The sequence below is a fragment of the Heteronotia binoei genome, chromosome 9 (assembly GCF_032191835.1).
Source record: "Heteronotia binoei isolate CCM8104 ecotype False Entrance Well chromosome 9, APGP_CSIRO_Hbin_v1, whole genome shotgun sequence".
Classification (NCBI taxonomy): Eukaryota; Metazoa; Chordata; class Lepidosauria; order Squamata; family Gekkonidae; genus Heteronotia; species Heteronotia binoei.
Window position 1 is genome coordinate 100,805,430 of NC_083231.1, and position 27,190 is coordinate 100,832,619.

Here is a 27,190-nt window from a genome sequence, read left to right on the forward strand (position 1 = left end):
GAGCAGTCAACCAAACAAAGAGCAGTTCCCCAGCTATCACACCTTAGAATTTTAGGCAGCCCCACAAACCTTAGAATGTAGTCCTTCAAAACTCAGAAATTCTCAGCAACATCCACATCTAGAAGCCGTTTTCTGTTGCCTCAAAATGGATGAACGTTTTCTGCAAGTAGTGAATTGGCTTGATGGCAAGAGGAGGGAGATGCAACACACAGCGAAATGACTTGAGTATTAAGTGCCAGTGAGTATTGTGTAGCCGCCGGGGGTCACAAAGGCTGCAGTCCTAAGAATACTTTCCTGGGAGTAAGCTCCGGTGACTGAAATGGGATTTACCTATCATTGAGCTTGCTGAGGATTGTTCTCACAATACTCACTGGCACTTAATACTCAAGTCATTTCGCTGTGTGTTGCATCTCCCTCCTCTTGCCATCAAGCCAATTCACTACTTGCAGAAAACGTTCATCCATTTTGAGGCAACAGAAAACGGCTTCTAGATGTGGATGTTGCTCCCACCATTTCCAGCCCCTCCCCCATCCATGACTTCTGTGGACTGTGAGGAAGACGGGCGGGAATTCCTAGCCCGCGGGTGACCGTTGAGTCCCATGGGAGTCCCTAATCGGTGGCTCACTTGGGATGCTGTATCATCCGATTCCCAGCGCTCCAGTTCTTCTCGGACAAGCCTCTCCATTTGATCCCTGTTGATTTCATTGTCGTGGCCCAGCCTTTCATCCTAGGCACAAATATCATTGACCACGTTAATGTTAATTCCTACAAAAGTCCTAAAAATGCAGTAAAGCATGAAAGTACTGTTCAGTACTTAACAGCAGGTGTCTTCCTAACTGATTGTTTCCACAAATTAACTTAATTGCAGAAGCAGTGAGCAGGGATGACACATGGGAACAAGGCATGCCCCTACCCTTCACGAACACCCTAGCCTTCTGTCTAATCTGTGCAAAAGTGCCTGGCAACTTCCTCTCCCTACTGCACAGCTAAGCCACTGTGTTCAACACATTCTGCTAGTTTGGTGTAGTGGTTAAGTGTGCGGACTCTTATTTGGGAGAACCGGGTTTGATTCCCCACTCCTCCACTTGCAGCTGCTGGAATGGCCTTGGGTCAGCCATAGCTCTTGCAGAATTGTCCTTGAAAAGGCAGCTGCTGCAAGAGCTCTCTCAGCCCCACCTACCGCACAGGGTGTCTATTGTGGGGGGGGGGAGGTAAGGGAGACCGCTCTGAGATTCTGAGTATAGGATGGGATATAAATCCAGTATCATCATCATCTTCTATGAACTGAAAGGAAAATCCTGCTAAAGGGTTGGAGGAGGAAGAAAAATGGAGCTTGATGCTGCCAATCTGAAGGTGAAGCTTCGCTCCCACCCACCCCCAACACTGGGTATGGGCAGAGCTGCCACAGAATTTCTGCTCATAACCACCTCACAATTACCCTTACAAATTTTGGAGCAAAGGAAGTTTTTTCCTTTGCTCTGGCCCATAGGGCAAATCCCAAGGAGGTCCACACCTCATGCTCCAAAAAAGTACATAATGAAAACCTTTCCCTCAAAGCAAGGGGCATTCAGTGTTCCGCCCTCGGAAAAACCCCCATGTGGAAGCAGCCACTGAGAAGAACAGCATCCACTTGTCTGCAGGAAACAGAAACAGTACTCAATTTGTTGTGCTGGCTCATCTGTCTTTTTGCAGTGCAATCAACTTTACCTCTGTGACCCCATCAAGCACCCTTCCCAACACGTCTCTCCTTCTCAGCTTTGCTCTCTCCATTGCTTCCAGCTTCACAATGACAGCATCTATCTTGGAAACAATGCTGCCTATGGAATGCTCCATGCGATCCACTCGCCGCACCAACCTGGAAGCAAAACGTTTTTAAAAGAATGAAAAACTGCACACACTTCAACATATACTTTGCCCAGCTCAATCCCTGGAATCTTCCACCAAACGAATAGCTACAGAACTCCTCTGAACGAGACCAGGGAGAGCTAAAGCTAGTCAAGAAAGACAGGATTGAAAACAGGCAGTACACTGTGATGAGCTACAGTGAGCTATGAATCAAGAGTCCTGAACTCAAATGTCACCTCTACCCCAAACTCACTATGCAGGCAAGCGTTCTCACCCCCAATCTGCAATATAAAGACAATGGGTCTGTTTCATCGGGTTGCTTTAAGAACTATGACAAGATAGTATGTGTGAAGTATTTTGAATGCTCTAAAGCTCCACATAAATTCAGTATATTATGATTCTAACCAACAGGTTATCTGGTTGGCAGAAACATCATAGAGATTGACAGTAAAGTTAAATTAAATGCTTTCAAAGACTTAAAGCAATTCTACGCATCTATTACATATATTTATTCTGGGGGAGAAACAGAACACTACACACACACTCATGTGTGCAAACATATTCTATGGCACTCAGCAGTGTCAGTCACACATCTTTTCATTATTTGGTTTCATTACCACTGGTGCAGACAAAAAAAGTTGTCTCTGACAAACTCAGCTACAAGTTCACTGCTTCCTGCCCATCCTGTGGTTCTAAAGTAGAATATACAATAGCCTTGACTTTCTAAATATCTAAATTAAAAGGACAGTGAAGGAAGTTTGCTGTGCTTTATGGACAATATTCATAATGCAGAATGACTTATATCTCAGAGGAAAAATAGTCAGAACCTACTTATAGAGAAGGGCAGCAATTTACTCCCTGTGTCCCAACAGCTCTTCCAGAGTCCCACTCAGCATGAACAGGCATTAATCAAAAGTTGCCACCTCACCTACTTATCACTCATCTGCATCCCTCAGTAGTATTATGTTCTATACTATCACAGATAAGAGATAACATGTTTTAATTTTCCTCCTAGCAAGACAATCTCCACGTTGTGGAGGTATACCACAGTTCTCCTGGGACAGTTACAATATGGTTCATTTTTATTATGCACTCATATTATTTTGCATTGCCCTCCACTTTATTTTGCTAGAGTCTCAACATTTATTCTTCACGCTTACTTTAAACAAGGCTTCCTGAAAATAATATTCGAACTTATAGAATAAGCAAGCACTATCTAAATCAAGAATGGGCAGAAGACAGACCATCAACCTACAGGTAGATCACTGGCCAATTTTCCTTGGATTCTTGCCAAGAACGCTAAACGAGGTGGCCCTTCCTCTGATCCAGCGAGACACTTCTTACCTTCTTATGAAAGAGTGCCAATGTAGGTACATTATGCCTTGCCCTGAATATGCAGTCTTGCTTTGTAGATTTCATACAAAATGGTGGATCTTGCAGATTTTGATATTTAAAACAACAACAAAAAATCAGATAATCAAAGACTGAGATCAGCCCTCCTCTGACCTAACTGACAAGTTCTGTAACTATGATGGAAGGAAGGGAATGAAATGACCCAACCGCTATCCCTGCTTACACTTGAAACTCTTCATATGAAACCCCACTGGAGCTGCTGCCTCTTCTTCTTGAGCTGTGCCCACTGTCGTCGTCATCATCCTCTTCTGAGTCATCCAGGCTTCGTGGGAAGCTGCGACCACTCAGTGGCCGTTTCAGAGAGCTTCGGTCTAGCTCCAGGTCCTCCTTCATGAAAATAACCAAGGATGTTAGGCTTCCAGGGTAGGCACAATGTCAAAATCACACAAACTCTGTCCTCTCTCACCCCCAATCCATTACAACCAAGGGCCTTCTTGTAACTGTAAGCTGAATTTTGCATGCCTTATTATTTGACCTTTCCTACAGAACTTTTCTATGTATGCTGTGACTGACCATTCTCTTCTTTATTCTGAAAATAAGAAAGATTTATGGCTCAGCAAGATCTTCCCTCTTTCTAAACCCAACATCTGTATTGCCTTGCTTGTGAACCTTGGGAGTACGATAGGCAAACTGAACAAACAGGATTTGTACAGAACAGCTCTGCTGAAGACAAGTAATTATGTGTTTACCAGCCCTCCAGGATTTAATGATGTATCTGCAGCCATAAATATTTCTTAAGCCTCTGTGGATATAGCAACCAATATAGTGAAAAATAAAATCTTTCTATTTTGGTTGATGACATGTAAAGCACAGCTCACCCTCTCTTTCTCCAAGTCATCTCTCATCTGCTGATGCTCCAGCTCTGTCAATTCCTGATCCCCATCTTGGTCATATTTTGTAAAGATGGCTTCAATCTCTGCATCAGTGTGCCCTTTCCTAAGGAAAATAATGTATAACCTGGCCTTAGTTTTAATCTTTGCCTCTAATCTATGAACAAGTTGCCAAAAGAAACCACGGGAGAAAACATCAAGAACAGAACACATACTCATTTTAAATCAGTGACTCCCGACAATGCCTAGGTTACAACTGGACGTTGAGCTGAGCATCTTCACCTTCTCTCACATTGGGGTGAGCAACTCAGCATGCCTGGACAATGGAAGGTGCCACATCACTCTAAGCGTGTATAAGTGTCGTCTCCTTGAAAGAGATGTCTCTGTCTTAACCTCGGAGCTACCGTCTGATTCCTCTTCCCTCTGTGTGTCCTTTGTTCTCCCCCATTCTCTGCACAGATCTTTTTGGAGTCACATTTCTCCACAGGTCTCTTCTGTAGAAACAATGCCCTCATATTTCTATACACAATGCCAGGTTTAACTGGACACGTGTTAGGGAAAGTACTCTTTAGATCAGGTTTCTCTTTTTTCTTTTCGCAACCTGTATATGAACTGAATCCATGTGAGTAAATGTACATTTAACTTTTGCAATATATTAGGAAATTTATTTGTTGCACTCAATACCACACTTCTATGACTGGGCAAACCCTGATATATATTAACCAAATATCCCAGTATCCCACATCTATTTCAGTTTTGGAAGTGCCCTTTACCTTCAAGGTCTCCTTGTATGGTCTCCAAGAACAGAAGCCTCAAAACATACTGAAAGCATCATCTATTGTCCACTCACCACCAGTGTTTTTAAAAGGCCACTGAGAGCCTCATCTGGGCAGAATGCTTTCTGTGCCAAGGAACAGAGGTGAATCTGTTCAGACTCACCCCTTAAGATCTTGCCGCAGCTCATCGAAGTTTAATTTGCCTCCACTTTGCCGTAGGCTCTCTGAAATGTCGTCAACAGGTGTTTTTTTCAGCTTGAGCTTCACCATGGCTTTAGTGTATTCCTTAAAGGGGGAACAATATTCAATGGATATTCAATGTTGCCGTTAATACATTTATGAGCATTTATATCCCACCACTCTGCTGAATACCATCCGCCCTCAAGACAGCTAATGACAAATGAAATAAAGTGAATTCACCTTCTCATATGTAAAAAAAAAAAAACTACTTGCAACTTCAGCAGGAATGTTAAAAAAGGTACTCCCATCTGCTCCCAGGGCAGCACATACAGGAAGCCTATCGGATATACTTATGTGGACACATGGGCAACATGCTGTTGATTGAAAATTTGCAGCAATCTTGGATTCCTAGCTTGGCCATACTCAGACTGGTAAATTTGTGCATTTCAGCAATAACCTTATACGTTTTCTAGTAATCCCATGAAACTGGAGGGGCCAAGTTACAGTAAAGGTGCATTTGCCTCCCAGTCACTCAGTCATTACTGAGCTAGTTGTTTGCTCATCTGCATGGCGACATTCCCAGTCTCCACTACATGACCCCTGGGTGCAGCACTACCAGAGAAAGCTGTTGCACTTTCCTTTCTCCAGGGTCAAAAGGCAACATTCATTCCTCACAGAATGTAGCTGATATGGCACTGGGGTTATACAAGTTATTTCTTCATGGAAAGGATGGATTTTACTCAAGAAATTTTAGAAAGTATTAAGACACAAGGACTAAAACTAAGATCACGACAAGGATAACTAGCTCAAGCAGCACAATAAGAGGTTTTTACCTTTTTAATCAGATCAGATAGTTCCATCTCAGACTTTTGCTGTGCCATATCTGATTTGACTTCCGAGTAAGTATCACTGATAATGGCCAGAAACATGTTCTGTTTAAGATACAAAAATTCAAAATGCAACAACTGTAGCTCTGAAGGTGTGTTAGAACTTCTATAGTATTTTTGGGAAAAAGAAGTGGGGAGAGGGGACCTTGGCCAAGGAGCAATCCTAAACTGGTATACTTAGAAATAAGTCCCAGTTTAGTCAATCCTAGGAAAGGGTTTTTAGGACTACAGCCAGAGGATCTTCGTTTGAGGACAGGAATCACAATAGCTCTGTTGAATACCTCTGGATACAAGGCAGCTTCTCCTGCATTCTCTCAAATGTATTTAGGTAACAGTCCTAAGATTACTTTCCTGGGGGTAAGATCCATCAAATAAAATTGACCTGCTTCTCAGTAGACCAGCTTGACTTGTTCCCTATATTTACCTTCTCAGGATGTTCTAAATAAAACTGGGTCATAGCCAACCTCTGGGGACAAAATGTCAGCAACACAGGAAACATGGGGCTCAGGGCTGGTGGCTTTTCTCGTTTGAGACACATCAATTCTCACAATAGTAGTAGGATATAAGCTTCAGTGTGCCTGTGCTTTCATGGACTTTCATCATGCTTGTGCTTTCATACCTATGATCAGGACTTTTTTGTAGCAGGGGCTCTTCAAATGTTCTAACAACTGCATAAACTCTTCTGCTCTTAAAACCCATGAGTTTGTATCCCTAGAATTGTGGGGAAAAGGCCCAATAGGTATAATTTCCAACTGTCTTGAGGAACCACACAGCCTAACATTGTAAGCCAAATTAGGAAAATGGATCCATTAAGCAACTGATACTGGATTCTTCTAAGGCCCTGGCATAGGGAAAACGAATCAAAATAAATAATAAAATTGAATGTGATATAATGACAAGCAAACTAAAATTTCCATAAATAGATGTTCACATACCAAAAGAATGAAGAACATAAAGAACACAAACGTCGTGAAATAAATGGGTCCCAAAACTCTGTTAGCTTCTTCAACCTCTGTAAAGTCAAAATCTCCCAACAGGATGCGGAACTGTGTAAAGCTTTAAAAAGAACAACACAGTCTAAGCCAGCCGTTGTTACAGAACTGAAGTCCTCTTTGAATGGTGGGAGCTATCTATGCTCTTTCAATGAATCTGGAATACACCTTTGCTCACTGCAAAGCTGAATGCCTGGGAACAACTGTACTAACAAACCTCCAAACTGTAGCTACTGTGCAAGTAGATCTGTTTACATTTTCTTTTACAGCCAAAGAGTTGCTACTTAAAACAAAATTGAAGCGCGCATTATGACATCAACACAGATTGCTACTGCATTAAAACATCCCAATACCCTTACCATTTATTAAAAACGTTATCTGCAGAATATTAGATATAATAAAGCTGGCAATAGGTGACTCCACGGATACTTTGAGATGTCACAGCCAAGTGGTGAAACTGCAGCTCTGGAATTCCTTTGTAAAGAGGAATGAGCCACACAGTGATGAACTGAGAGCTCACTACTCAGCTGAATCCACTGTCTTATGTGTTCCTTCAGTGCTGAAATATGTAGCATGTGCTGTCAAGTTGCAACTAACTTATGGTGATCCCATCAAGGCAAGTGAAAGACAGAGGTGGTTTGGCATGGCTTCCTCTGCAAAGCCTTCCTCAGTGGTCTCCCATCCAAGTACCGAACCTGCTTAGCTTCTGAGACCTGATGAGAGCAGCCTATATCATGCCACCTTTCCTCTTCCAGTCCTGAAATACCACTCTACAACTGTCTGTGTTTTTTTCCAAGACAGCTACATTTCTTCAGTTCAAGCGATAAGGAGGCAGCTCCCAGACACTGCAATGCCTTGGCAGACCAAATCACTATCTCCCTTCCTTCTGCACCTGAACATTCTTTCCCTGGATTCAGAGGTACCAACCGGCCTACTCACTTTCTCCACTGCAGCTATGCTTTAGCCCTGTATCAGTGGCTGTGTTTTTCCATCATCTTGAAAAGGTGGTCTGTCAACCAAGTCATTAATTTCAAGCTAGCTTCCTTCATCCTGCAGCCTTGAAAGCTATTCAGATTCTTCATTCCCTTGATCTAGAGTTTGCACACACAGGATAGTAGAAGGAACGATAGTCAGGAGGAAAGCATCCTGAATTTGGCTCCTTACATATTTGGTAATAGGCTTTGAATCAAAACTACTTTTACATTACTACTTTTGCAAGCACTACTTTTGCTTGCTAGCCTTTCGTAGGGCCTGTAAAATGAAGCTGTTCTGCCAGGTTTTTGGCTGAGGCGGTGGGCATCTATTCACTAGATCGGTTGGCTTCCCCTACTGTACTATCCTATTGTGCTGTTTTGCTGCATCGTATTGTTATACCATCTGGTCCTGCTGAACTATCCTGTTGTACTGAATATTGTAATTGGTTTTACTGTTATGCTGTTTTATTGTTATGTTGATTTTATTGTGATTTTAATACTCATGTTGTGCTCTGCTCTGAGCCCCTATGAGGAATGGGTGGAATATAAATAAACAAATAATTATAATAATAATAATTAGTTCAAGGAAATGAAAGTGCCAAACATCCAGCCAAACACAAAATTTATCTGAATTGGTTGGAATTTTGAGCTACGAATTTGGTGCAAGTTTCTGTTTGTACCAAGGATATTTGATTATTCACTAATGCCTTTGAAGCATTATTTTGATTGTGGTACTTACACACTGTCCTGGAAGGTACTGAAGTCATCAACTTGTGTGCCAAACACAAGGTAAGCTAGCTGAGCATAGGCTATGAAAATGGTGAAAAACATAATGGCAAAACCAAGGACATCTTTGGCACATCGGGACATAGTAGTAGATAACTGGTTCATTGTCCGGTTGAAGCTGATAAATTTGAACAGCTGTTAAAGAAAGGGGAAAAGAAATATTCAAAAGATGGATATTTCAGCAGGTGGAGAAAACATTGTCTAGGAGAAGTAATCGAAGCAGTAAAAGGTAAGAACGGAAGATTCTGTTCACTTACCTTGAAGTCTTCCTTCTCTGTGGTCCCAGAGTGGTCCATTCCTGACTCCTGGGATCATAGCTCCTCCTCTCCAAATGCAGGGCTGACAAACTTGAACCCAGAGGGGAGGTGCCTATCCCTTGGCTTCCAGTCAGTCTTCAAGCCATCACACTTCCCTGTACAAACTCAACCAACATAACGGGGGAGAAAACAAAGAAACGCTTTCCCACCCTAACACTCCACCCTGAACAGCTCCAACCATCCTCCTTTCCTTCGTACTCTATCAAGAGTAAGAAAGGAAGGAACGGGTCCTCCAAGACCCAGACCAGACAAGGAAGTTGAGGCAAACCAAAGAAAAAAGTGTGGGTAGGAATGGACCACTCTGGGACCACAGAGAAGGAAGACTTCACGGTAAGTGAACAGAATCTTCTGTTCTCCAGTGGTCCCAGGAGTGGTCCATTCCTGACTCCTGGGATGTAAAAAAGCCATGTCCCAGGGTGGGTCTCCTCAGCTTCTCACCTAGACGGCATGCTGAAGGACCCTTTTGCCAAAAGCAGCTTCAGCTGATGCTACTCTGTCAACTCTATAATGTCTAGTAAAGGAGTGAACTGACTTCCAAGTAGCTGCCTTGCACACTATCTCCAAAGATGGGAAGGACCTATACGCTGCCAACGTAGCCGCTCTCATAGGAGATTTATGCTCTTCTTGGACAGACTACTGACCTTGCGTCATTGCTCCCGACAGGTGGGCTCCCCAACCGAAGAGACTGGCATCGGTTGTTAGGACCAATTGTTCTGGATCTTGCATTACCTGGACTAGAAGGAAATGGCAGGGAACTAACCACCACTGAAGGGCCTGTTTCAGGTTTGATGGAACTGTGATCAATAACGGGCTTCGTATCGGATTTCCTTCTGGAAGGGATGTAACAGAAGTGGGAGGGGCCAGGTATGAAAGCGGGCCCACTGAACCACTTCCTGGCAGGACACCAACATCCCTAGTAGCTGCGCCAGATTCATGAGTTTCTCCTTCTTCTTTTGGACAACTTGGTTCAGAAGATTGACTAACTTTTGCTTCCTTTCCTGGGTCAGGTATACTCTGTTCCCAACGGAATCAATCTGGACCCCTAGGTGAACTAAGTTCTGGGTTGGAAGCAGGGAGCTCTTTGTGAGATTGATGATGAACCCATGGGAGGCCAGTACCTCCATGGTCCGATCCAGATCTCTCTTGGTCCGCTCTGAGGAAGGTGCCTTGACCAGGGTGTCGTCCAAGTAAGGAAACAGAGACACTCCCTGAAGACAAAGGACAATTAGAGTCACCAAGACTTTTGTGAAGACTCTGGGGGAAGACTGGAGCCCAAAAGGAATGGCACAGTATTGGAAATGGCAACCGTTGTATGCAAAGTGAAGAAACTTGCGATGCATCGCTGCAATTGGTATGTGAAGGTAGGCCTCCAAGAGGTCTATGGACGCCATGAAGTCCCTCACCTGAATGGGGGCTAGGATCGATTTCAGGGTTTCCATTCTGAACTTCTTTGTTAGGATCCTCTTGTTCACCCACTTCAGATCTAGGATAGCTCATACATCCCCATTCTTTTTGGGAACAACGAAGATCGAATAAACTCCAAGAAAACATTCCACCTTGGGAACCGGTTCTATAGCTGCTATGTACAGAAGATGTTCGATGGCTAAAAGTAGGGTCTAATGTTTCTTGGCTGACTGGGATCTGGGAACTTCCAGAAAATGGTCCAGGGGATTGAGTGAGACTCCAAGGCATAACCCTTAGAAACTACTTCCAGCACCCACTTGTCAGTCACTGATTGTTGCCACTTGCGGGAGTAGTTTTGAAGCCACCCTCCGATCCTTGCTGTGGCTGGTGGCCTGGTCCAGTCAGGCTGAGGATTTCTTAGGTCCCTTTATGTGGTTGGCTCTGCTTCCCTAAGAAGGAAGACCTATTGTCTCTAGTCTTTGACTGCCATTTTGTTCTGTAGGTCTTGAAGGATGATTGTCTAGCATCCCTCCTGTTATCACGAAAGGACTGGAACCTGCATTTACCTCTACCGTCCTGCCGTTTAGATGGCAAGACCTTCTTCTTATCCCGATCCTCTATGAGGAATCTGTCAAGGGCTTCCCCGAAGAGGAATCCCCCTTTGAAGGGGACTGCTGCCACTTTGGCTCTAGCGGAAGGATCTACATCCCAGCTACGCAGCCAGGTATTACAGTGTGCCATGACGCTAGAAGCCATGGCCCTGGATGAAAGTTGGAACGCTTCCAGCAAAGAATTAGATGCGAAGGCTGTGGCCAGCGTAATCTTCTTTAGGGAGTCCTTAACGACTTGGGAGGTCATCCCTTTTAGCGAGCTCCGACAGCCAGATGTACGAGGCTCTGCAAAACAAGGAGGTAGTGGCTAATACCTTGAGGGAGTTGGCTGATGCCTCAAAGTCCCTTCTGAGAGCCTGCTCAATCCTCTTGTCAGTAGGATCCTTTGGCATCCTGTCTGCGTCCATAGATAAAATGGAATTGGAAGCCAGGCTGTTGACTGGGTCGTCCACAATGGGTAGCTTCAGATGCTTGGTCACCTCTGGAATAAAACTTTCAAAAGTTAGACGAGGTGGCCTTGGGCTTTGCAGTGTTCCCACTCAGACTTGATGATATAGAAAAAACCTGCTGGAAGACGAACCTGCAGTGGCTTATAGTCTGATTTGGGGATAATATCTTCCATCCCTACTGGAAAATCCATTTCCTCATCCTCTTTGGTCTTGGGAGTATATTGCAGCTGCAGGGCTCTAATCATATTGGGAAGCAAGCGTGAGTAAATTTCTTGAGGAAAGAGTTTAGTGATGGCAACTACTTCCTCCTCCTCTGAAAGCTCCCAGGTATCTGCTAGGATTGACGAATCAGAGAGATCTGTGTCCTCCTCCTGATCTGAAAGAAGGGGGCTGCATGCTAGAGGGGAAGTGTGGGTTATCTTTCTTCTTTTGGCGGACCTAGGAGGGGAGTCATTCTCTGCCCTATCTGGCTCCTTCTGCTTCTGCTTGGAGGTCCTCTTGGCAGGGGGTTCTGATGGGGTATGAATGGAGGAGACCGCTTGCACCTCTCTTTTTACCAGTTGCTGGATCCAGGAGCACAGACTCGCTTTAGCATCCTCTCCTGATGGATCCCATGGATGACTATCAGACCTGTCTTCCCTGGTGGGTGAGTCGGAAAGCTCCAAGTCACATTCCCGCCAAATTTTCTTTGGCCTGAAGCCCAGGTCCCTATGGGGTTTTGGCTTAGGGGTTTGCCATCACCCTCCCCTCCTTGCGTCAGCTCTAGGTATCTAGGAGAGAGCTCTTTCCTCATACCCTCAGAGAGTCCAGTCACCTTCCCTGCCCTCTCGGCAGAACGAGGGGGGGGGGTGGAGAGGGGAACCGGCAGCCTGCTTGGGTTTCTCTCTCTTTCCTAACTGCCACCTGTCTGTGTTTCTCTCCTGAGAGGGAAGAAGAAGGGGGGGGGGGGGTTGGGTGAGCGTAGGGTCAGCCCTGCATTCGGAGAGGAGGAGCTATGATCCCAGGAGTCAGGAATGGACCACTCCTGGGACCACAGGAGAAGGATTCCTTTTAAACAGCGGAAAGGTAGTCCAAGTGAGGTAAATAAAAAGGAGCACAGGCTTTGGCAACTAAAATGCAAATTGGTGATCAGACAGACAAAAAGGGACTATGAGGAACATAATGCACAAAATATAAAGATTAAGCAACCACACTGATAAATAAAAGCAACTGAAGAAGTAAGGATTCTGTAAGGAAAGATCATGTCCCACTTTTAGAACCTTTGAGGGGATGAACAAGCATGTGGACAAGGAGGACCCAATAGATATTGTTTATCTAGACTTTCAGAAAGCTTTTGATAAAGTTCCTCATCAAGGCTCCTAAGAAAACTCAGTAGTCATGGGATAAGAGGACAAAGTCTTCTTGTGGATTAAAAACTGGTTACTTAACAGAAACATACAAGAAGGGCATAAATGGGCAGTTTCACAGGTGGTAAGCAGTGAGGTATTGCAGGGCTTGGGACTAGGGCCGGTGCTTTTTAACTTGTTTATTAATGATTTGGAGTTAGGAGTAAGTAGTGAAGCGGCTAAATTGGCAGATGACACTAAGTTGTTCAGGATGGTGAAAACCAGGGAGGACTGTGAGGTGCTCCAGAGTGGGCATCAATGCGGCAAATAAGGTTCAGTGTGGGTAAGTGCAAAGTAATGCACATTGGAGCCAAAAATCCCAACTACAAATATACACTGATGGGTCTGAACTGAAAGTAACTGACCAGAAGAGAGATCTTGGAGTCATGGCAGATAACTGAAGATGTTGATTCAGTGTACAACTGCAATAAAAAAGGCAAATGCTACACTGGGGATTATTAGGAAGGGATCTGAAAACAAATCAGCTAATATCATAATACTCCTGTATAAATCTATGGTGCAATCTCATTTAGAATACTGTGTACAGTTCTGGTCACAAAGAAAGATACTATCACATCACAAAGAAAGATACTATAGTATTGGAAAAGGTGCAAAAAAAGGGCAACTAAAACGATTAAGGGGTGGAACACTTTCCCTATGAAGAAGGGCTAAAGAGGTTAGGGCTTTTTAGCTTGAAGAAACAACAACCGAAGGATAACATGATAGAGGTGTACAAAATTATGTATGGGATAGAGAACGCAGAGAAAGAAGTACTTTTTTCCCTTTCTCACAATACAAGAATTCATGGTCACTCAACGAAATCAATGAGCAGTAGGTTTAGAAGAGAGAAAAAATCCTTCTTCACCCAAAGAGTAATTAACATGTGGAATTCACTGCTGCAAGAAGTGGTGGCAGCAACAAGCACACACAGCTCCAAGAGAGGACTGGATAAACATATGGAGCAGAGGTCCATTAGTGGCTATTAGCCACAAGGTATGGATGGAACACCCTTTTTGGAGCAGTGATGCTCTGTATTCTTGGAGGCCACAGCTGGAGGGCTTCTGGACTTCTGGCCCCACCAGTAGACCTCCTGATGTCACCTGGGGTTTGGCCACTGTGTGACAAGGAGTGTTGGACAGATGGGCCACTGACATGATCCAACATGACTTCTCCTATGTTCATATTCTCTGAATCTGATACTTCTTGACAAGACAATTTTCGCTTCCAGTGCAAAGCATCAACTATATCTACTGCATTAGAAATACAATTACAAGCAGCCTTTTCAACTTTCCACCTTAAAACAGGACACGTTCTGAAGGAGTGATGGGTGATGCACAAGAGGGCTATGCCAAGCCAAAAAAGACTCTAGAAGTCAGGATGAAAGTCTGTCATTCTATATTTCTATGAGTTGGCTGGATTGTAGCCTATGTTTTCCTGCTAGGGACTTCAGGGCTGCATTTTAATGGATAACAATGTGGACCTAAATATAGAATGTAACAGATGGGATCCAACCAGCTTTTCTCCTGTTGAAAAATTAAGGAAAGACGAACTCTCCACTGATCACCAAACATGCTATTCTGGAGACTGTGGGACCTCCATAGACACAAGCCACATGGGATGGGAGCTGTAATACAGAGGGAACTAGCTGAAAAGAAATGAAAAAGCTGGCTCAATCGAGCCCAAGCTGCTTTGTCAAACTCACCGATGTGAACTTTTAAAAAGATAACTAAAAATTGAAAATGGACTATAAGTATCACAATAATGTTCAAATTACCTTAATCCAGACGAAAAACATAGTGACAGCTGCAATATTGCTGAACTGCATTTGCCAGTATGCTAATGGCTCAAAGTTTGGGAAGTGATTCTGATTTTCCAGCAGCGTCTTTAGTAATTTGTCCACAGTGGATGTTCGATAAATGTTAACTCCTACTGAGGCAACTGACATCTAAATGGAATCCCCCCACAAAAAAAAGATAAAGCAATCTCAGTCTTTGTTACTATCATAGATCAGCCAAGACTGACACAGAAGATAAATAAACATGGAACCTACATCTTAAATCAGTGTTCTACTTCCTTTTACAAGGATGCTGTAGTTCTAAAAACAGTAAGATCTGACTCTCCAGACTTAATTTCTTTATTCATATCAAGGCAGCAGATGTACAGCATGGAATTCTTAAGAGTATTTTCAGAGCCGTGAGAAGAAAAGATCTCTTGTAGGAATTCCTGATCCTCCTTCACAAACCTAATTTATTTTTGGTTTTTCTGTCTTTTGGTTCTTCTTCAGACATATTTGGAATTCTGGCACAGAGTGGTGGTGCAGCCACAGAATGTATACCACAAAATGGCTGCTGCAGGTGAAGCCAGGGACAAAATGGCTTCTGCAGCTTGAAATCTGCGAAGGCCAATCAAAAGCCTTGGTGGGCAAAAGTCTCACTCAATTCCTACCACTTTCTAAAAATACTTGGCAAATGGCAGAGAATGTGTCCGTGGGCACCATGGTGCCTGCAGTCAACACACTGCTTTAAAGAGATAATTTAAGCTCAATTCCTTATGTAATAGTAAATATTATTTTATTGCAAAGAACATTTTGTACTCAACTAAAAGGAAAAAAATGATGCCTACTGAGCCATTCAGCCAGCACAAATGGGCCTCATGGACATGCCCATTAGTATTAGTATTATTTGAACTTCTGTTCAAAGAGATGCCTCAAAGGGCAGCCATGAAGATCTCACGATTATATTTCACTCACCACAATGATGAGAACATCAAGACAGTTCCAGAGACTCCTAAAATAATACAGTCTGTGAATGTGAATTTCCAGGATTTCTTCCACCACATAATAAAGAATAAAGAGACAAAATACAATTTCGCAGGCAGCCAGGAAGAAATCAAAAGTGGAAATGTAACGAATCAGTTTCACTGGCTGGAATTGCCAAGAGGTAAGCAGGCCTCCTGTTGGTGGGAACTCTGCCAATAACCTGCATTTCAAAAATAAGTGAACATGTAATGTTAAATAGCAGGATTTGAAAGCGTGCTATAAGGCCATTCAAAAGTTATCAATAGGAACATCTATAGAAGTCATGACATTTCCCATAAAACATTCCCCAGGGACTGTTTTATGAAAATAAGCAGGTCCAAAACTCTCAGATTTTATGTGAATGTCCAATGGACTTTTTTGGAATTCATGTCATATATGTAGAGCTCTTATCCTCACAATGACCGTGTGAGGTAGGTTAGCAAGGTCATTCAGTCAGCTTCAGGAAGTTGTATACATGTGTTTCCAGCTCTTTTTATTTAAAAGGTGTTATAAACCTCTCCCCACACCATTATGTTTTCTGGGTGTGGATTTGAATCCAAGTCTAGAGATGTGAAGACCTGAAACAAAACTGGAAAAACAAAGGGTCTCTCTCCCCCCTCTTCAAGCTGTTTTCTAATTGCTGATGAAAACATTGAGAAATTCCTGGGAGCAATTAAAAAATGAAATATTATCTCTTTTAGAATGAAATGCTTTGTGAGGCAAGGTTTCTCATATGCACATGCATGGTCTGAAGATGTTTTTGACTTTTCCAATGGATGTTTGGAAATTTTAGGGCGTACTGGAAAAAAAAATCCTATGAAATATTTTCTCTTATAAAGCAAGAAAATCTTATCTTAAGAAGCATTTCACTCAATCAAAATGTATAGTATGAAGAACTATAAAAACTTCCTAAAGAGTTCTCAAAGTTATAGTTTAAGATCCAAATAGGCTGGTAGTTCTACCTTCCTGGGATGGTATGAAAGCGTTTCTTCCCAAATAACACACTTTCCTTTGTTTACTACAGAATTTGCTTTCTACCTTCCACTTTTATCTTTCCCTCCCTCTCAGATGGTAAAAAACAAGATCCATGTGCTATAAGTATGGGGTGCCTGCAGCACTCTGAATCTCTTTTTTAACTGTTTGGTATATTTACAATTTTTCTTGTAGAAAATGAAGGCATTCATACTTTTAAATTCCTAAGTATGCCAAAGAGTAAAATGTATATATTAGCTAAATTATAAATGATGCACTTTATGTTGTTAAATCAGTAAAATAAGCTTAGGTTTGATAGGAAAGCATTTATCACATATACTTCAATTTTTTCTCAAACAATTTTCTCCTGAACGAAATGGAAACAAACAAACAAACAAAAACCCTGTTTTTTCTCTTGGGCATCAAAATTTCTACAAATATTACATCTCTAGCCAAGTCTCCCTATTCCCATGGCTTTTTGTAGAAAAAGGACAGCAGGAACTCATTTGCATATTAGGCCACACCCCTGGATACCAAGCCAACCGGAACTGCATTCCTGCTGAAAAAAAGCCCTGCCTATTCCAACACACTAGTCACGGCAACATGCTGCTTCTGCAACATTAACAGCACAATCCTGTACAGAGTTACATCCTTCTAAGCCCACTGACGCTGATGAACATAGAAGGGCGTAACTCTTCCGTACTATGAAGTTACGAGCCTGTGCATTTCTTTTAAGAGTAAGACTCACTGAGTTCAGTGAGACTTGTTGCTATCTCAGTTTTCAGAGGATTATGCTTTTACATTTATGGAGATGTGCACCGCACAGTATGCAGACTGAAGAAATATGCAACCTACCTTACAATACAGAAGAGATTGATGTTTGCATTGTACACTGAAAAATCAATAAATGTTGCTCTTGTTCCCCTATCAAGCCACAGGTTGTTCTTAAGGACACTGAGCAATGCAGATGTTTCCTCTCTGCTTCTGGACAGATCCTGGTAATATCCTCCTCCGCTATACGTTGCAATCAGCCCCCAGTGGCTGCTCCCATTCATGTTTTTTTCACTGGTGTAAGTCCAGCTAAAAAATACAAAGAGGCACATCAGTGCCACCACTTGTGAATCCGGCTGCTATACATATGCAGGAAGGCTTGGTAACTCATAAGTAAACAATTCTGAACGGCCTTTAGGAAGAGGCATGCACACTACTTGAGCAAGATTATCTTCAGGATCATACAGGCTGTTTATATGAGTGTAGAATAAAAAATAAGTGGTTTAGGGTGTTAAATGAAATTGACTGCTTTTATGTGAAGACTAGCACATGGACTGTTATTTTCAAGATAGAAATCATTTTCAGAAAAATGGGAAGTGCTACTGGCTACGTGTATCCTGGAGAGATACCTACGCAGTTCCGTTGCGGAGGCCAAATGAAGCAGTGTCCTCATTACCAACAGAGTACAAATTGTAGCACTCTTTAATTTCATCCTTTAAATCTTCAGGTATTGAACACGAGCCGTTCCTTACTTTCAGCTGTCTGATGCGAGGCACTCCCAGAAGCAGGTTCTCATAGTAGATGAAACTTCTGTTCTCTGCCACTGTCTTATTGTTGTACCACATCTCCCAGTAAAGGCCATCTAGTAAAGGGCCTTCAGTGAACTAAGATAGAAAACACTTTTAAAGTAATCTGCAGTTAATTTAAAAAGAAACATTTTAATTACATTTTACATGCAACTGATGTAGAAAGTTGCTACAATCAAATCATGTAGGAATTATAATAGTTACATTATTGGCTCCAATGCAGGACTAGATTTTTTTTCAAGGTATGCGATAAGAAAGAGGGGAACATGTTCCATTCACATATAAGCTACAATTATATAAATAAAACCTTTTTTTTGGTACATAACGCTTTTGGAGGGGTAAGTTTGCAACACAAGATTCAATGAGGTGGTCAAACTGCAGATGACTTTTGGCGACCCTGCAGAGTTTTCAAGGCAAGAGATGTTCAGAGGTGGTTTGCCATTGCCTGCCTCTGCATCACAACCATTCAAACATTAACCCATTCAAACATTAACCAGGACTGGGCACATCCAAGGCAGGGCACAAAATTCAACAACATTACACTATCCTATAATATCTAACTTTTTGTGTTGTTGCTAAGTGGCTTGGGGGACTCTGACATGAGCTCTTACTTATGGAACATAAAGATGGTAACTCTTGCTGTGTTTGGGAAGACAAATGACTAACTGGCTTTCAAATGAACTGCCTGGGTTTTCGAAGGATAATATATCTTGTTTGAGGAAGGTCTGCAGGTCATTGATGGAGCACATGCTTACCATGCAGAAAGGCTGGGGTCCAGACTCTGGAAATTCCAGGTAAAGAACCTTAGTATCAGAAAAACTTTTTCTGACCCTGAAACCTTAGAGGGCTGTTGCCAATGCCAATGCTGACCCAAATGGACCAGTAGGGGGGGGGGGAGGGGAGGGGAAAGCCAGGACCAAACAGAACATAGTAAGGGCAGGATAATACCAAGAAGCAGCCATCTAGAATATGAAGAAAAATCTGTACACAGTTATCCATAGTCTAGGAAAATTGCTCACTCAAAGAATTTTCAGGTGACTGGGAGTGAGACAATTATTTTTCTCACTAGCTCATTAACATGCCACAAAAGAATAAACATGTTTAGGCAACTAATATAATGGGCTAATATTGGAAGGCAGAATTAAGGCCTACAGAAAGCCATTCCAACTTATGCGCAAATATTTTCAGGGCTATAGCCTTAAAATAATTTATACTCATGCACTGAATCCATTGACAGAGAATATTACTGTCCAAGGATCAAATTCTGATTTATACCTTCCAGAAGTCTTCCATTGTGGACAAAGTTTTGAAGTTTGTCTTCTCCATTTTTGATACTGGTGTTTCTAGAAAGAGCTGAGACATCACCCTTGTGTAGTAGTATGAACTAGAACTCACCATTCCATAAGACACTGCAAGAATTATTTTGAAAGACAAAAAGCATTTAGCTTGTTTAAAACAAAAATGCCACCACTTCATACATAAGACACAGACATTATGAAAAAAAAAAACACTTATGTCAGACACTGAAAACAATCCTAGGAATTAAATGCTTCCTGCATCAGTCTGGACTCCAGAAGGACAGGAGGAATTTTATCTGAGATGGCAGGGTGAGTGGTCCAAAGCAGCCCTATTTCAGACTTCAACATTTCACACTCTATCCCACCACTAATTAAGATACACCCCCCCAAACATCTACATCTATCGCTATTAGGCTGCTTATTTGTTAAAATTCAGACACTGGGTCTTGATTGGGCATTTAATGGCATCTGATGCTAAAGAAACATATACCATTCTTAAAAAGGCTTTCTTCTGCACTTTGTCTAATGCTTTCCACATGTTTTTCTGCCTTCATAATCCTCTTCTATAAACAGTTTAAATCAGGGAGGCTTTATGTTTCTGGAAGTTACAAAATGGTGGCTTGGTCACAAAATGGTGGCTTGTACAAAAGTTATACTGGTTTTTCAGAGCAGATCTGTGGTAAGCAAAGGCAAAACAGCCTTGCCATTCCATTTGTAACTTGCCCTGCAGTCACTTTGATGTTTTTCCATAACTGGGGGCTGTTTTGTAGAAAAATTGGTGGTGGAGCTCATCCAGAGATTGTTATGCAGCTGCACCTACTATTTAATGGATAAGGTGGGAAGGAGGAGGTGGTACTCTCAGAAAGATTTAGGAGATGTTCTCATGTGAGCTCCCGCTGAATCCAAGGCCTGTCCATACACATACTAGAAATCAGGGACAGATACAACTGGGCTGCAACACAGGGTGGTGGTGGGGGGTAACTCCTCCAATTTAAATTCAACCCTCCTCCCCAGAATTGCTACTTATCTTGCATAGGAAACAGTACCAGAAAGTGAACCCCTGTGGAGTAACCAGCTACACCATAATTGTGATTATAATTGGGGAACTCATGGTCATAGCTCTTTACTTTCTACTGTCTGGCAGTTGCTCTCCAGGATCTCATACAGAGAAGATTGTTCCCAGCATCTGCTACATGAGATCCTTTAACTGCAGATGCCAGGGTTTGAATCTGGAACATTAGACATGCTAAGCAGATGCTCTCTCACTGAGCAATGGCCCCTCTTCATTAAAGAAGCTAAGTAACCATTACATTTGATTAACCTTTTAAATGGGCAATGGCATCACAAACGTAGAAACATCAGCCATGAAAAAGGAAGGCTTCTTTAAACTCCATTCCAGAACCATATCATAGGTACTAATTTGCCACTAAATATTAGCAAAAAGAATACTTACATATACATAGGACCAGAAGAAAAATCAAATAAGTAATTAACTCTCGTAAAACACTTTTCAGGTATTTCTCTCTGCTTGAGTTTTCTTCTGTTAGTCTTGTACCCCACAGACCTTTGAAAAGAAGCATTCAAATGGAGCTATATGAAATGACATACATTGGCTATGTTTAACCTTGACTGTGTAGCCTGGCCAAGCATCAACATGGTTTCAGTTCAAAAAACAAGATGAACACAATGTTTGATAGCAAAATGCTAATAAGCACTATGCTGTATACATTAATGAAGATTCATTTCGAATCCATTACACAGCAGAGCATAACAGATACCCAATGTTGTATCCTGTTTTGAGATTTCTTCATTAGAACACAAGATTAAAGTAAGTATTGGTTTTATCACATAAGTCTATAATGCTTTGTTTTAATTATCACCTATCTTGGTGTCTCAAGCTTCTATCTTGACGCAGAACTTATTGTCGATCCCCAGGCCAAGGGAGGCGTGACTGAAGTCTACCAGAGAGAGAGCCTTCTCAATTGCGGCCCCTTACTGGTGGAACCAACTTCCAGAAGAAGTAAGGGCCTTGCGGGACCTTGCTCAGTTCCGCAAGGCCTGTAAAACAGTACTATTTCGACTTGCCTTCAGCTGAATTATAGTACAAGAGGACACCCAACATCGCTGAACATACTGAAATTGAAATTAATACTAGCACCAAAACTGTTTTAAATCATTTTAAACTATTTAATTGTTATTATCAACTTAACTGTCAAAACAGCAATGTTTATTCATTTTTTAATTGTTTTAGTCTTGACTGTTGTGAGTCGCCCTGAGTCTGCTTCGGCGGGGAGGACGGGATATAAATCCAATAAATAAATAAATCTTAAATATTCCTGCCATCTAGAACTTCCACACATTTTTCAAATTCATATAAAATTTTGGCCAATTTAAAACTATTCTTGAGCCCAATGCAGTAGCAGCAGAGGAAAGCTTTAAAATAATCAAAGTGGATCACAAAGAAGGAATTTAGCACTATTTGCTGCCAAATCAAACCTTTAACTAGAAAGGAAACCTTTTAAAAACTATTTAATGCATGGATGGTGCAGTGGGCTGCCACTTGCCCCCAACCCGCATGAACTGATCTTCTGGGTACAGAAAGTCAGCCAGTTCATGCATTTGGCAAATAATGTTTTTTTCACCAGCACTCATTTTTAAAAATACAAAAAAATTTACTGAAGCACTTCCTAGCTACGGAAGCAAACAGAAAATCAGTTTGATGTTATGCAAAGGCAGAGGAATGCTGTTAAAAATAGCTGTACGAGTCCTCTTTCCTAGGTGGATTGAACCATACAAACAAAAAAGAAAAAAAACACAAGAAGCTGCCCTTTTAGAACACAAGATTCCATCTAGCTAAATGATAAAGATATCAAACTCTTTGAGCCACAGGGAATCCACATTTACAATGCCATCCTAAGTAGAGTTTCAAACTTTAAGTCCAGTGAAACCAAAGCACTTAGAAGGGTGTACTTCTGCTTAGGATGGCACAGTTAGACTAAGACATGGTTTTTGCTGCAGATTCTTAGCACATAAATATACAAATGGAATTCGGGGCTGGGGTTAATAATGATCAGGGCTGCATTATGAAGGATTGGGAGGGGTTGGGCTTAACTTTTTGTGCAATTTAAAAAAAAATTATTTAAAGATTTTATTCCACTGTTCTGTAAAGCACAACAAAGTAGGTAGGTTATCTACCTAGCAGGTGATTATCCCAAAGTGTAACACAAACAACCACCTAAAAATGCAACACAAAAATGTTTCCTGGACTGCTATATAGATATCTTCTAGACACATATTTCAAACCAGGAAAATTCTATTATACATAAACTTCCCTGTATTAGCTAATTCTTGCCTATACACCTCTAGACTAGAGGATAGATTTCTAAAATTGGGGAAAGATATACAGGCAGTAGCTTCCTTTTCACATATTCTGCCAGTCCTGGGGTGGCCATTTTATACCACAGAAATGGCTTGGGAATTGAGAGTAGAATTCTCCAGTGTCACAATCCATATTGGCTCCCTGTGTGACTGTTTTGGGGTTCAGATTTATCTATTTCATTTATACCCTGCCTTGAACCCAGATAGCTTACATCATTCTCCAATCCTCCATTTTATCCTCAAAGCAACCCCTATGAGGTAGGCTAGGCTGAGAGAGTCACCCAGTGAGCTTCCATAGCATGAATGAGGATTTGAACCTTGCTACCCTTATACTAAATACTTATTACTATAAGTATCAACCCAAATTACTATGCTATATTATATTATGCTATGCATATTACTATATGTATTGTCAGTTACTTATGCATTGTGAATCCAGGTAACTACCCTCACCCCCCACCCTCTCTACCTATATGTAATGCCCGAGGAAGTCTATTTTAATGTATCTGAAGAAGTGTGCATCTGCACATGCAAAGTCACTTGCTTATATCCAGAATTAAATTTTGTTGGTCTTAAAGATGCCAATTTGCTGCTATTTACAGATCTTAACAATTCCTTTAATCCAATCTTAGCTATACTTATTGCCCCCCATTACTTATGCATTTTGACTCTAACTAGCCTTTCCTGGCAACTACTCCCCCTCTACCTATATGTAAGGCTCCAGGAAGCCTGTTTCAATGTATCTGAAGTATGCCTACATATGAAAGCTTATACCAGATTTAAACTCTGTTGGTCTTAAAGGTGCCACTGGACTCAGACTTTGTACTATAACTTACTGGCTCTCATAATGTTTGGTGTTCCAAACACTGTTACATGTAGTTTGGCCCCTTACACATGTTCATTTAGAAGTAAATTCCAACTTCAGCACAACATGCTCCCAAATAAACATGCACAGAGCTGCAACCCCAAAAACTACGTTCCATCAAAATTACTCTATCCAACAAAAAGCAAACTGCTAGATGAAACTCAGTGGCTTATGCTGGCAATGAAATAGGAGAAAGTTTTATAATTGTTGCCAACATTACAGCCATTTCTCTGTAAGGATTTTCCTTTCCACATCAGTTAAGCCTTTAACAAGCAACATAATCCTTTGCAGGCCAGGCTACTTTAAAAAAATTGTTAATACCCCAAAGCATAAATTCAAGGATGAATGAAATTATTACTTGGAAGTGTCCTATAAAAATAGCTTACTCTAGCCCTTAATCAAACCTATATGCAGAGCTATAAGTGGTTCTCCAGTTCAATACCACATAGAATATCTGTAAAAACTTTATTACAGGGAGCCTTTCACTCCCCTGAAAACAGTGGAAGAATAATGTGTTTTGCTTTTTAAACAATCCTGCCAAGATTTGCAGAGTACATTTCAAGCTTTCTGTTGCCTGGTCAACCAGTATTTGCTCATTTGTTCCAGTTCAGGATAACCATCTTGCTACAGATTCTTGAAGGATAGCCATGACAGCCTGTAGCAGCAAAAAACAACTGAGACAGAATCTAAATTATCCTGTGCCATTCTGAAAGCTGTTTATTCTAATCCACCCACCCTCAAGTCCTTTGGTGTGTGTCAGGTTGGTTCCAGTGTGGATCGTGATTCTTTTTCAGGATTTTGGACTAGCAAGGCTTTAAACAACTTTGTCATCTCAGTTTATGACTATGCTGTTGTGGCCTAGCAATAGAGTCAAGGTCTTCTGCCAACCTTTCATGCTCCTTCCTAAGGGATCTCTCTGATGCTGATGCAGCTGGTTTCACAAAAACATGAGCAAAGCAGATCCAGTTCCCCTTCTGCCCAACTAATTTGCAAATAAAGGACAAGCTTTCATTTCAGACTACAGCCCCATAGTCAAGTTTGGTGTAGAGGTTAAGTGTGTGGACTGGTGTCTGGAAGAACCGGGTTAAGTGTCTGGAAGAACCGGGTTTGATTCCCCACTCCTCCACTTGCACCTGCTGGAATGGCCTTGGGTTAGCCATTGCTCTCACAGGAGTTGTCCTTGAAAGGGCAGCTGCCATGAGAGCCCTCTCAGCCCCACCCACCTCGCAAGGTGTCCATTGTGAGGGGAGAAGATATAGGAGATTGTAAGCCACTCTGAGTCTCTGATTCAGAGAGAAGGGTGGGGTATAAATCTGCAGTGTTCTTCTTCAAATACTTCAGCACAAAGTAGATACCATTATACTGCAGCTTGATTTACTTATTTACTTCATTTATACCCTGCCTCTACCCTGTGGGGACCCACAGCAGCTTACATCCTTCACCCTCTCCTCCATTTTATCCTCACAACAGCCCTAAAAGATAAGTTAGGCTGAAAGAATGTGATTGGCCTAAGGTCACCCAGCAAGCTGCCCTAGCAATCAAACCTAGTCTCCCAGATCCTCGATTGACAATCAGTCTAACCAGTATATACCACATGGTTTGATCTCCTCCCCATGCCAAAATCTATGGTAATATTTTTCCAACAGAAATCGCATATATGCCATTCCACCATAAATACTGCAACCTCAAAAGTTTCCAGCAACTTGAGCTGGAGAAACCCTTACAGCCAGAAATGACACAAAAGTGTCAAGATGGGTAGCCCTGTTTGTCTGCAGCAGCAGAAAAGGGCAAGAGTCCAGTAGCACTTTAAGGACCAAGGAAATTTACTGCAGCGGATGAGCTTTTGTGAGTAGCTGCTCACTTCTTCAGATAAGTTCATCCCCTGCCACAAACTTTTGTTAGTTTTTTAAGGTGCCACTGAATCTTGCTCTTTTCTACTGATGTGAAAAGTGTGTGAGCTTTTTGTGTGCACATGTGGTTGGGGTCACTGGCAACAACTGGTTCAGTGTACACCTCACTATGCAGAATACCAACGCTATATTGCAGGGGGTCCAACGTCCTTCACACAGCCCAGTGCAGGGGTGGCCAAACTGTGCCTCAGGAGCCACATGTGGCACTTTCCCATATATTATGTGGCTCCTGAAGCCCTCACTGCCGCCTAGGCCAGCTTGCAGAATGCACTTTCTCTTTAAATCACTTGACCAAGCCAGCCAGCAGCTTGGAGAATGCTTTGAAATTTAAAGTTGCTTTCTTTCTACGTCCTTCTCCACCATCTATTTCCCTCCCTCCCTCCCCTCAAACATTTATTCTATAGGGCTCTTACGTTAAGTAAGCAAGATATGGTAAAGTATGATATGGTAAAGATGCTATGGCAAAGTTTTCTGAGTGCTGTTGAGTTGTCTGTTTATTAAATGTTTTTTATTGTTTTATCATATGCTGTACTCCGCCCTGAGCCCTACGGGGAATGGGCGGAATAGAAATATACTAAATAAAATAAGTTTGTCCACCCCTGACCCAGTGGATGCCCACAAGGAGCTTAGGCGCATTCCCGAAGCAGGGAGGCGGGCGGGCGGGCGGCCACTCACCTCGCAGGCGTCGCGCCAGCCCCTTGGCCCAAGCGACGCGGTGAGGCGGCGGCCCGGCGCCCTCGTCGTGAGGGAAATGCGGGGGCCGCGCCTCTCCCTCTCCGCCTGCGGGGAAGGGCCGCTGGCCTTCGTCGCCCTCCTCCTCCTTTTCCTCTTCTGCCGCCTCCTCCTCCTCTCCTCCTCCCCGCCGCCTGCGCCGCCGCCTCCCGTTTTCGGAGCCTCCGCTTCGCGGGCTGCGGCCCCCGGACGAAGGCGAGCCTGCCTCGCCGCGGCCCCACTCCACGTCCATTTGCAGGACCGGCCCAGCTCCCGCCGCCGCTGCCCTGGCCGCTTCTTCCTCCTCAGGCTCAAAGCCCGGGTTGTCCCGGCTCCAGGCCTGTCTGGAGCAAGACGAAAGCGGCGGCGACGGAGAGCCAGAAGAGCCGCTGCCGCCCCCGTCCGACAACGGGTCTCGCAGCCGCCCCAGCTCCAGCTGCTCAAGGCCGCCCGGGGGGCAAAGTCCTGCCCGGCCGCCGGCCGCCATTTCTCATCCCGCCCCCTTTCCCCGGTTCAGCCGCCGCCGCCTCAGAAGTTTCTCCCCCCCCGAGCAGTTGGGCGGGAAATGAGCATCGACGCCTTCTTCTCTTCCATCCCCGCCCACAGCGCCTCGGCAGCCAGCTCGGGACGGGCCGGATGGAGGGGAACTGCCTGGACCGGGCTGCGGGGAGGGAAGGGGAAGGGAGAGTTTCATTGCTTGGGCAGTTGGACCGCCTAGCTGGACTAGCTTGGACAACACCCCCGCCCCGAAGCCAAGAGCCCTCCGAAAAAGAACAAAGTGTGCATATTGTTAGGGGAGTTTGCCAAAACCCAGCATACACCCTTTCTCGAGA

General features: G+C 42.9%; 1 protein-coding gene across 1 annotated transcript; it reads right to left on the reverse strand.

Moving 5' to 3' along the window:
• Positions 1–463: 463 nt before the first annotated feature.
• PKD2 (polycystin 2, transient receptor potential cation channel) lies at positions 464–26,879 on the reverse strand. The gene is made up of 15 exons (XM_060247074.1): positions 26,322–26,879; positions 20,947–21,057; positions 19,471–19,604; positions 18,023–18,273; positions 17,474–17,698; positions 15,599–15,827; positions 14,624–14,794; positions 8,637–8,818; positions 6,867–6,987; positions 5,878–5,976; positions 5,028–5,149; positions 4,077–4,194; positions 3,422–3,585; positions 1,708–1,855; positions 464–727 (listed from the first exon to the last, which is right to left on the reverse strand). The coding sequence occupies exons 1-15, from the start codon at positions 26,842–26,844 to the stop codon at positions 488–490; spliced, it is 2,838 nt and encodes a 945-aa protein (XP_060103057.1). The 5' UTR covers positions 26,845–26,879; the 3' UTR covers positions 464–487.
• Positions 26,880–27,190: the final 311 nt, after the last annotated feature.

Excerpts from the sequence above, each read along its gene's own strand:
- PKD2 (XM_060247074.1), bottom strand. The coding sequence starts at position 26,844 with ATGGCGGCCGGCGGCCGGGCAGGACTTTGCCCCCCGGGCGGCCTTGAG. Across the intron at positions 3,586-4,076 it reads ATGACTTGGAGAAAGAGAGG|GAGGACCTGGAGCTAGACCG; the intron begins GTGAGCTGTGCT and ends ATTTTCATGAAG. Across the intron at positions 728-1,707 it reads TGCTTGATGGGGTCACAGAG|GATGAAAGGCTGGGCCACGA; the intron begins GTAAAGTTGATT and ends ATTTGTGCCTAG.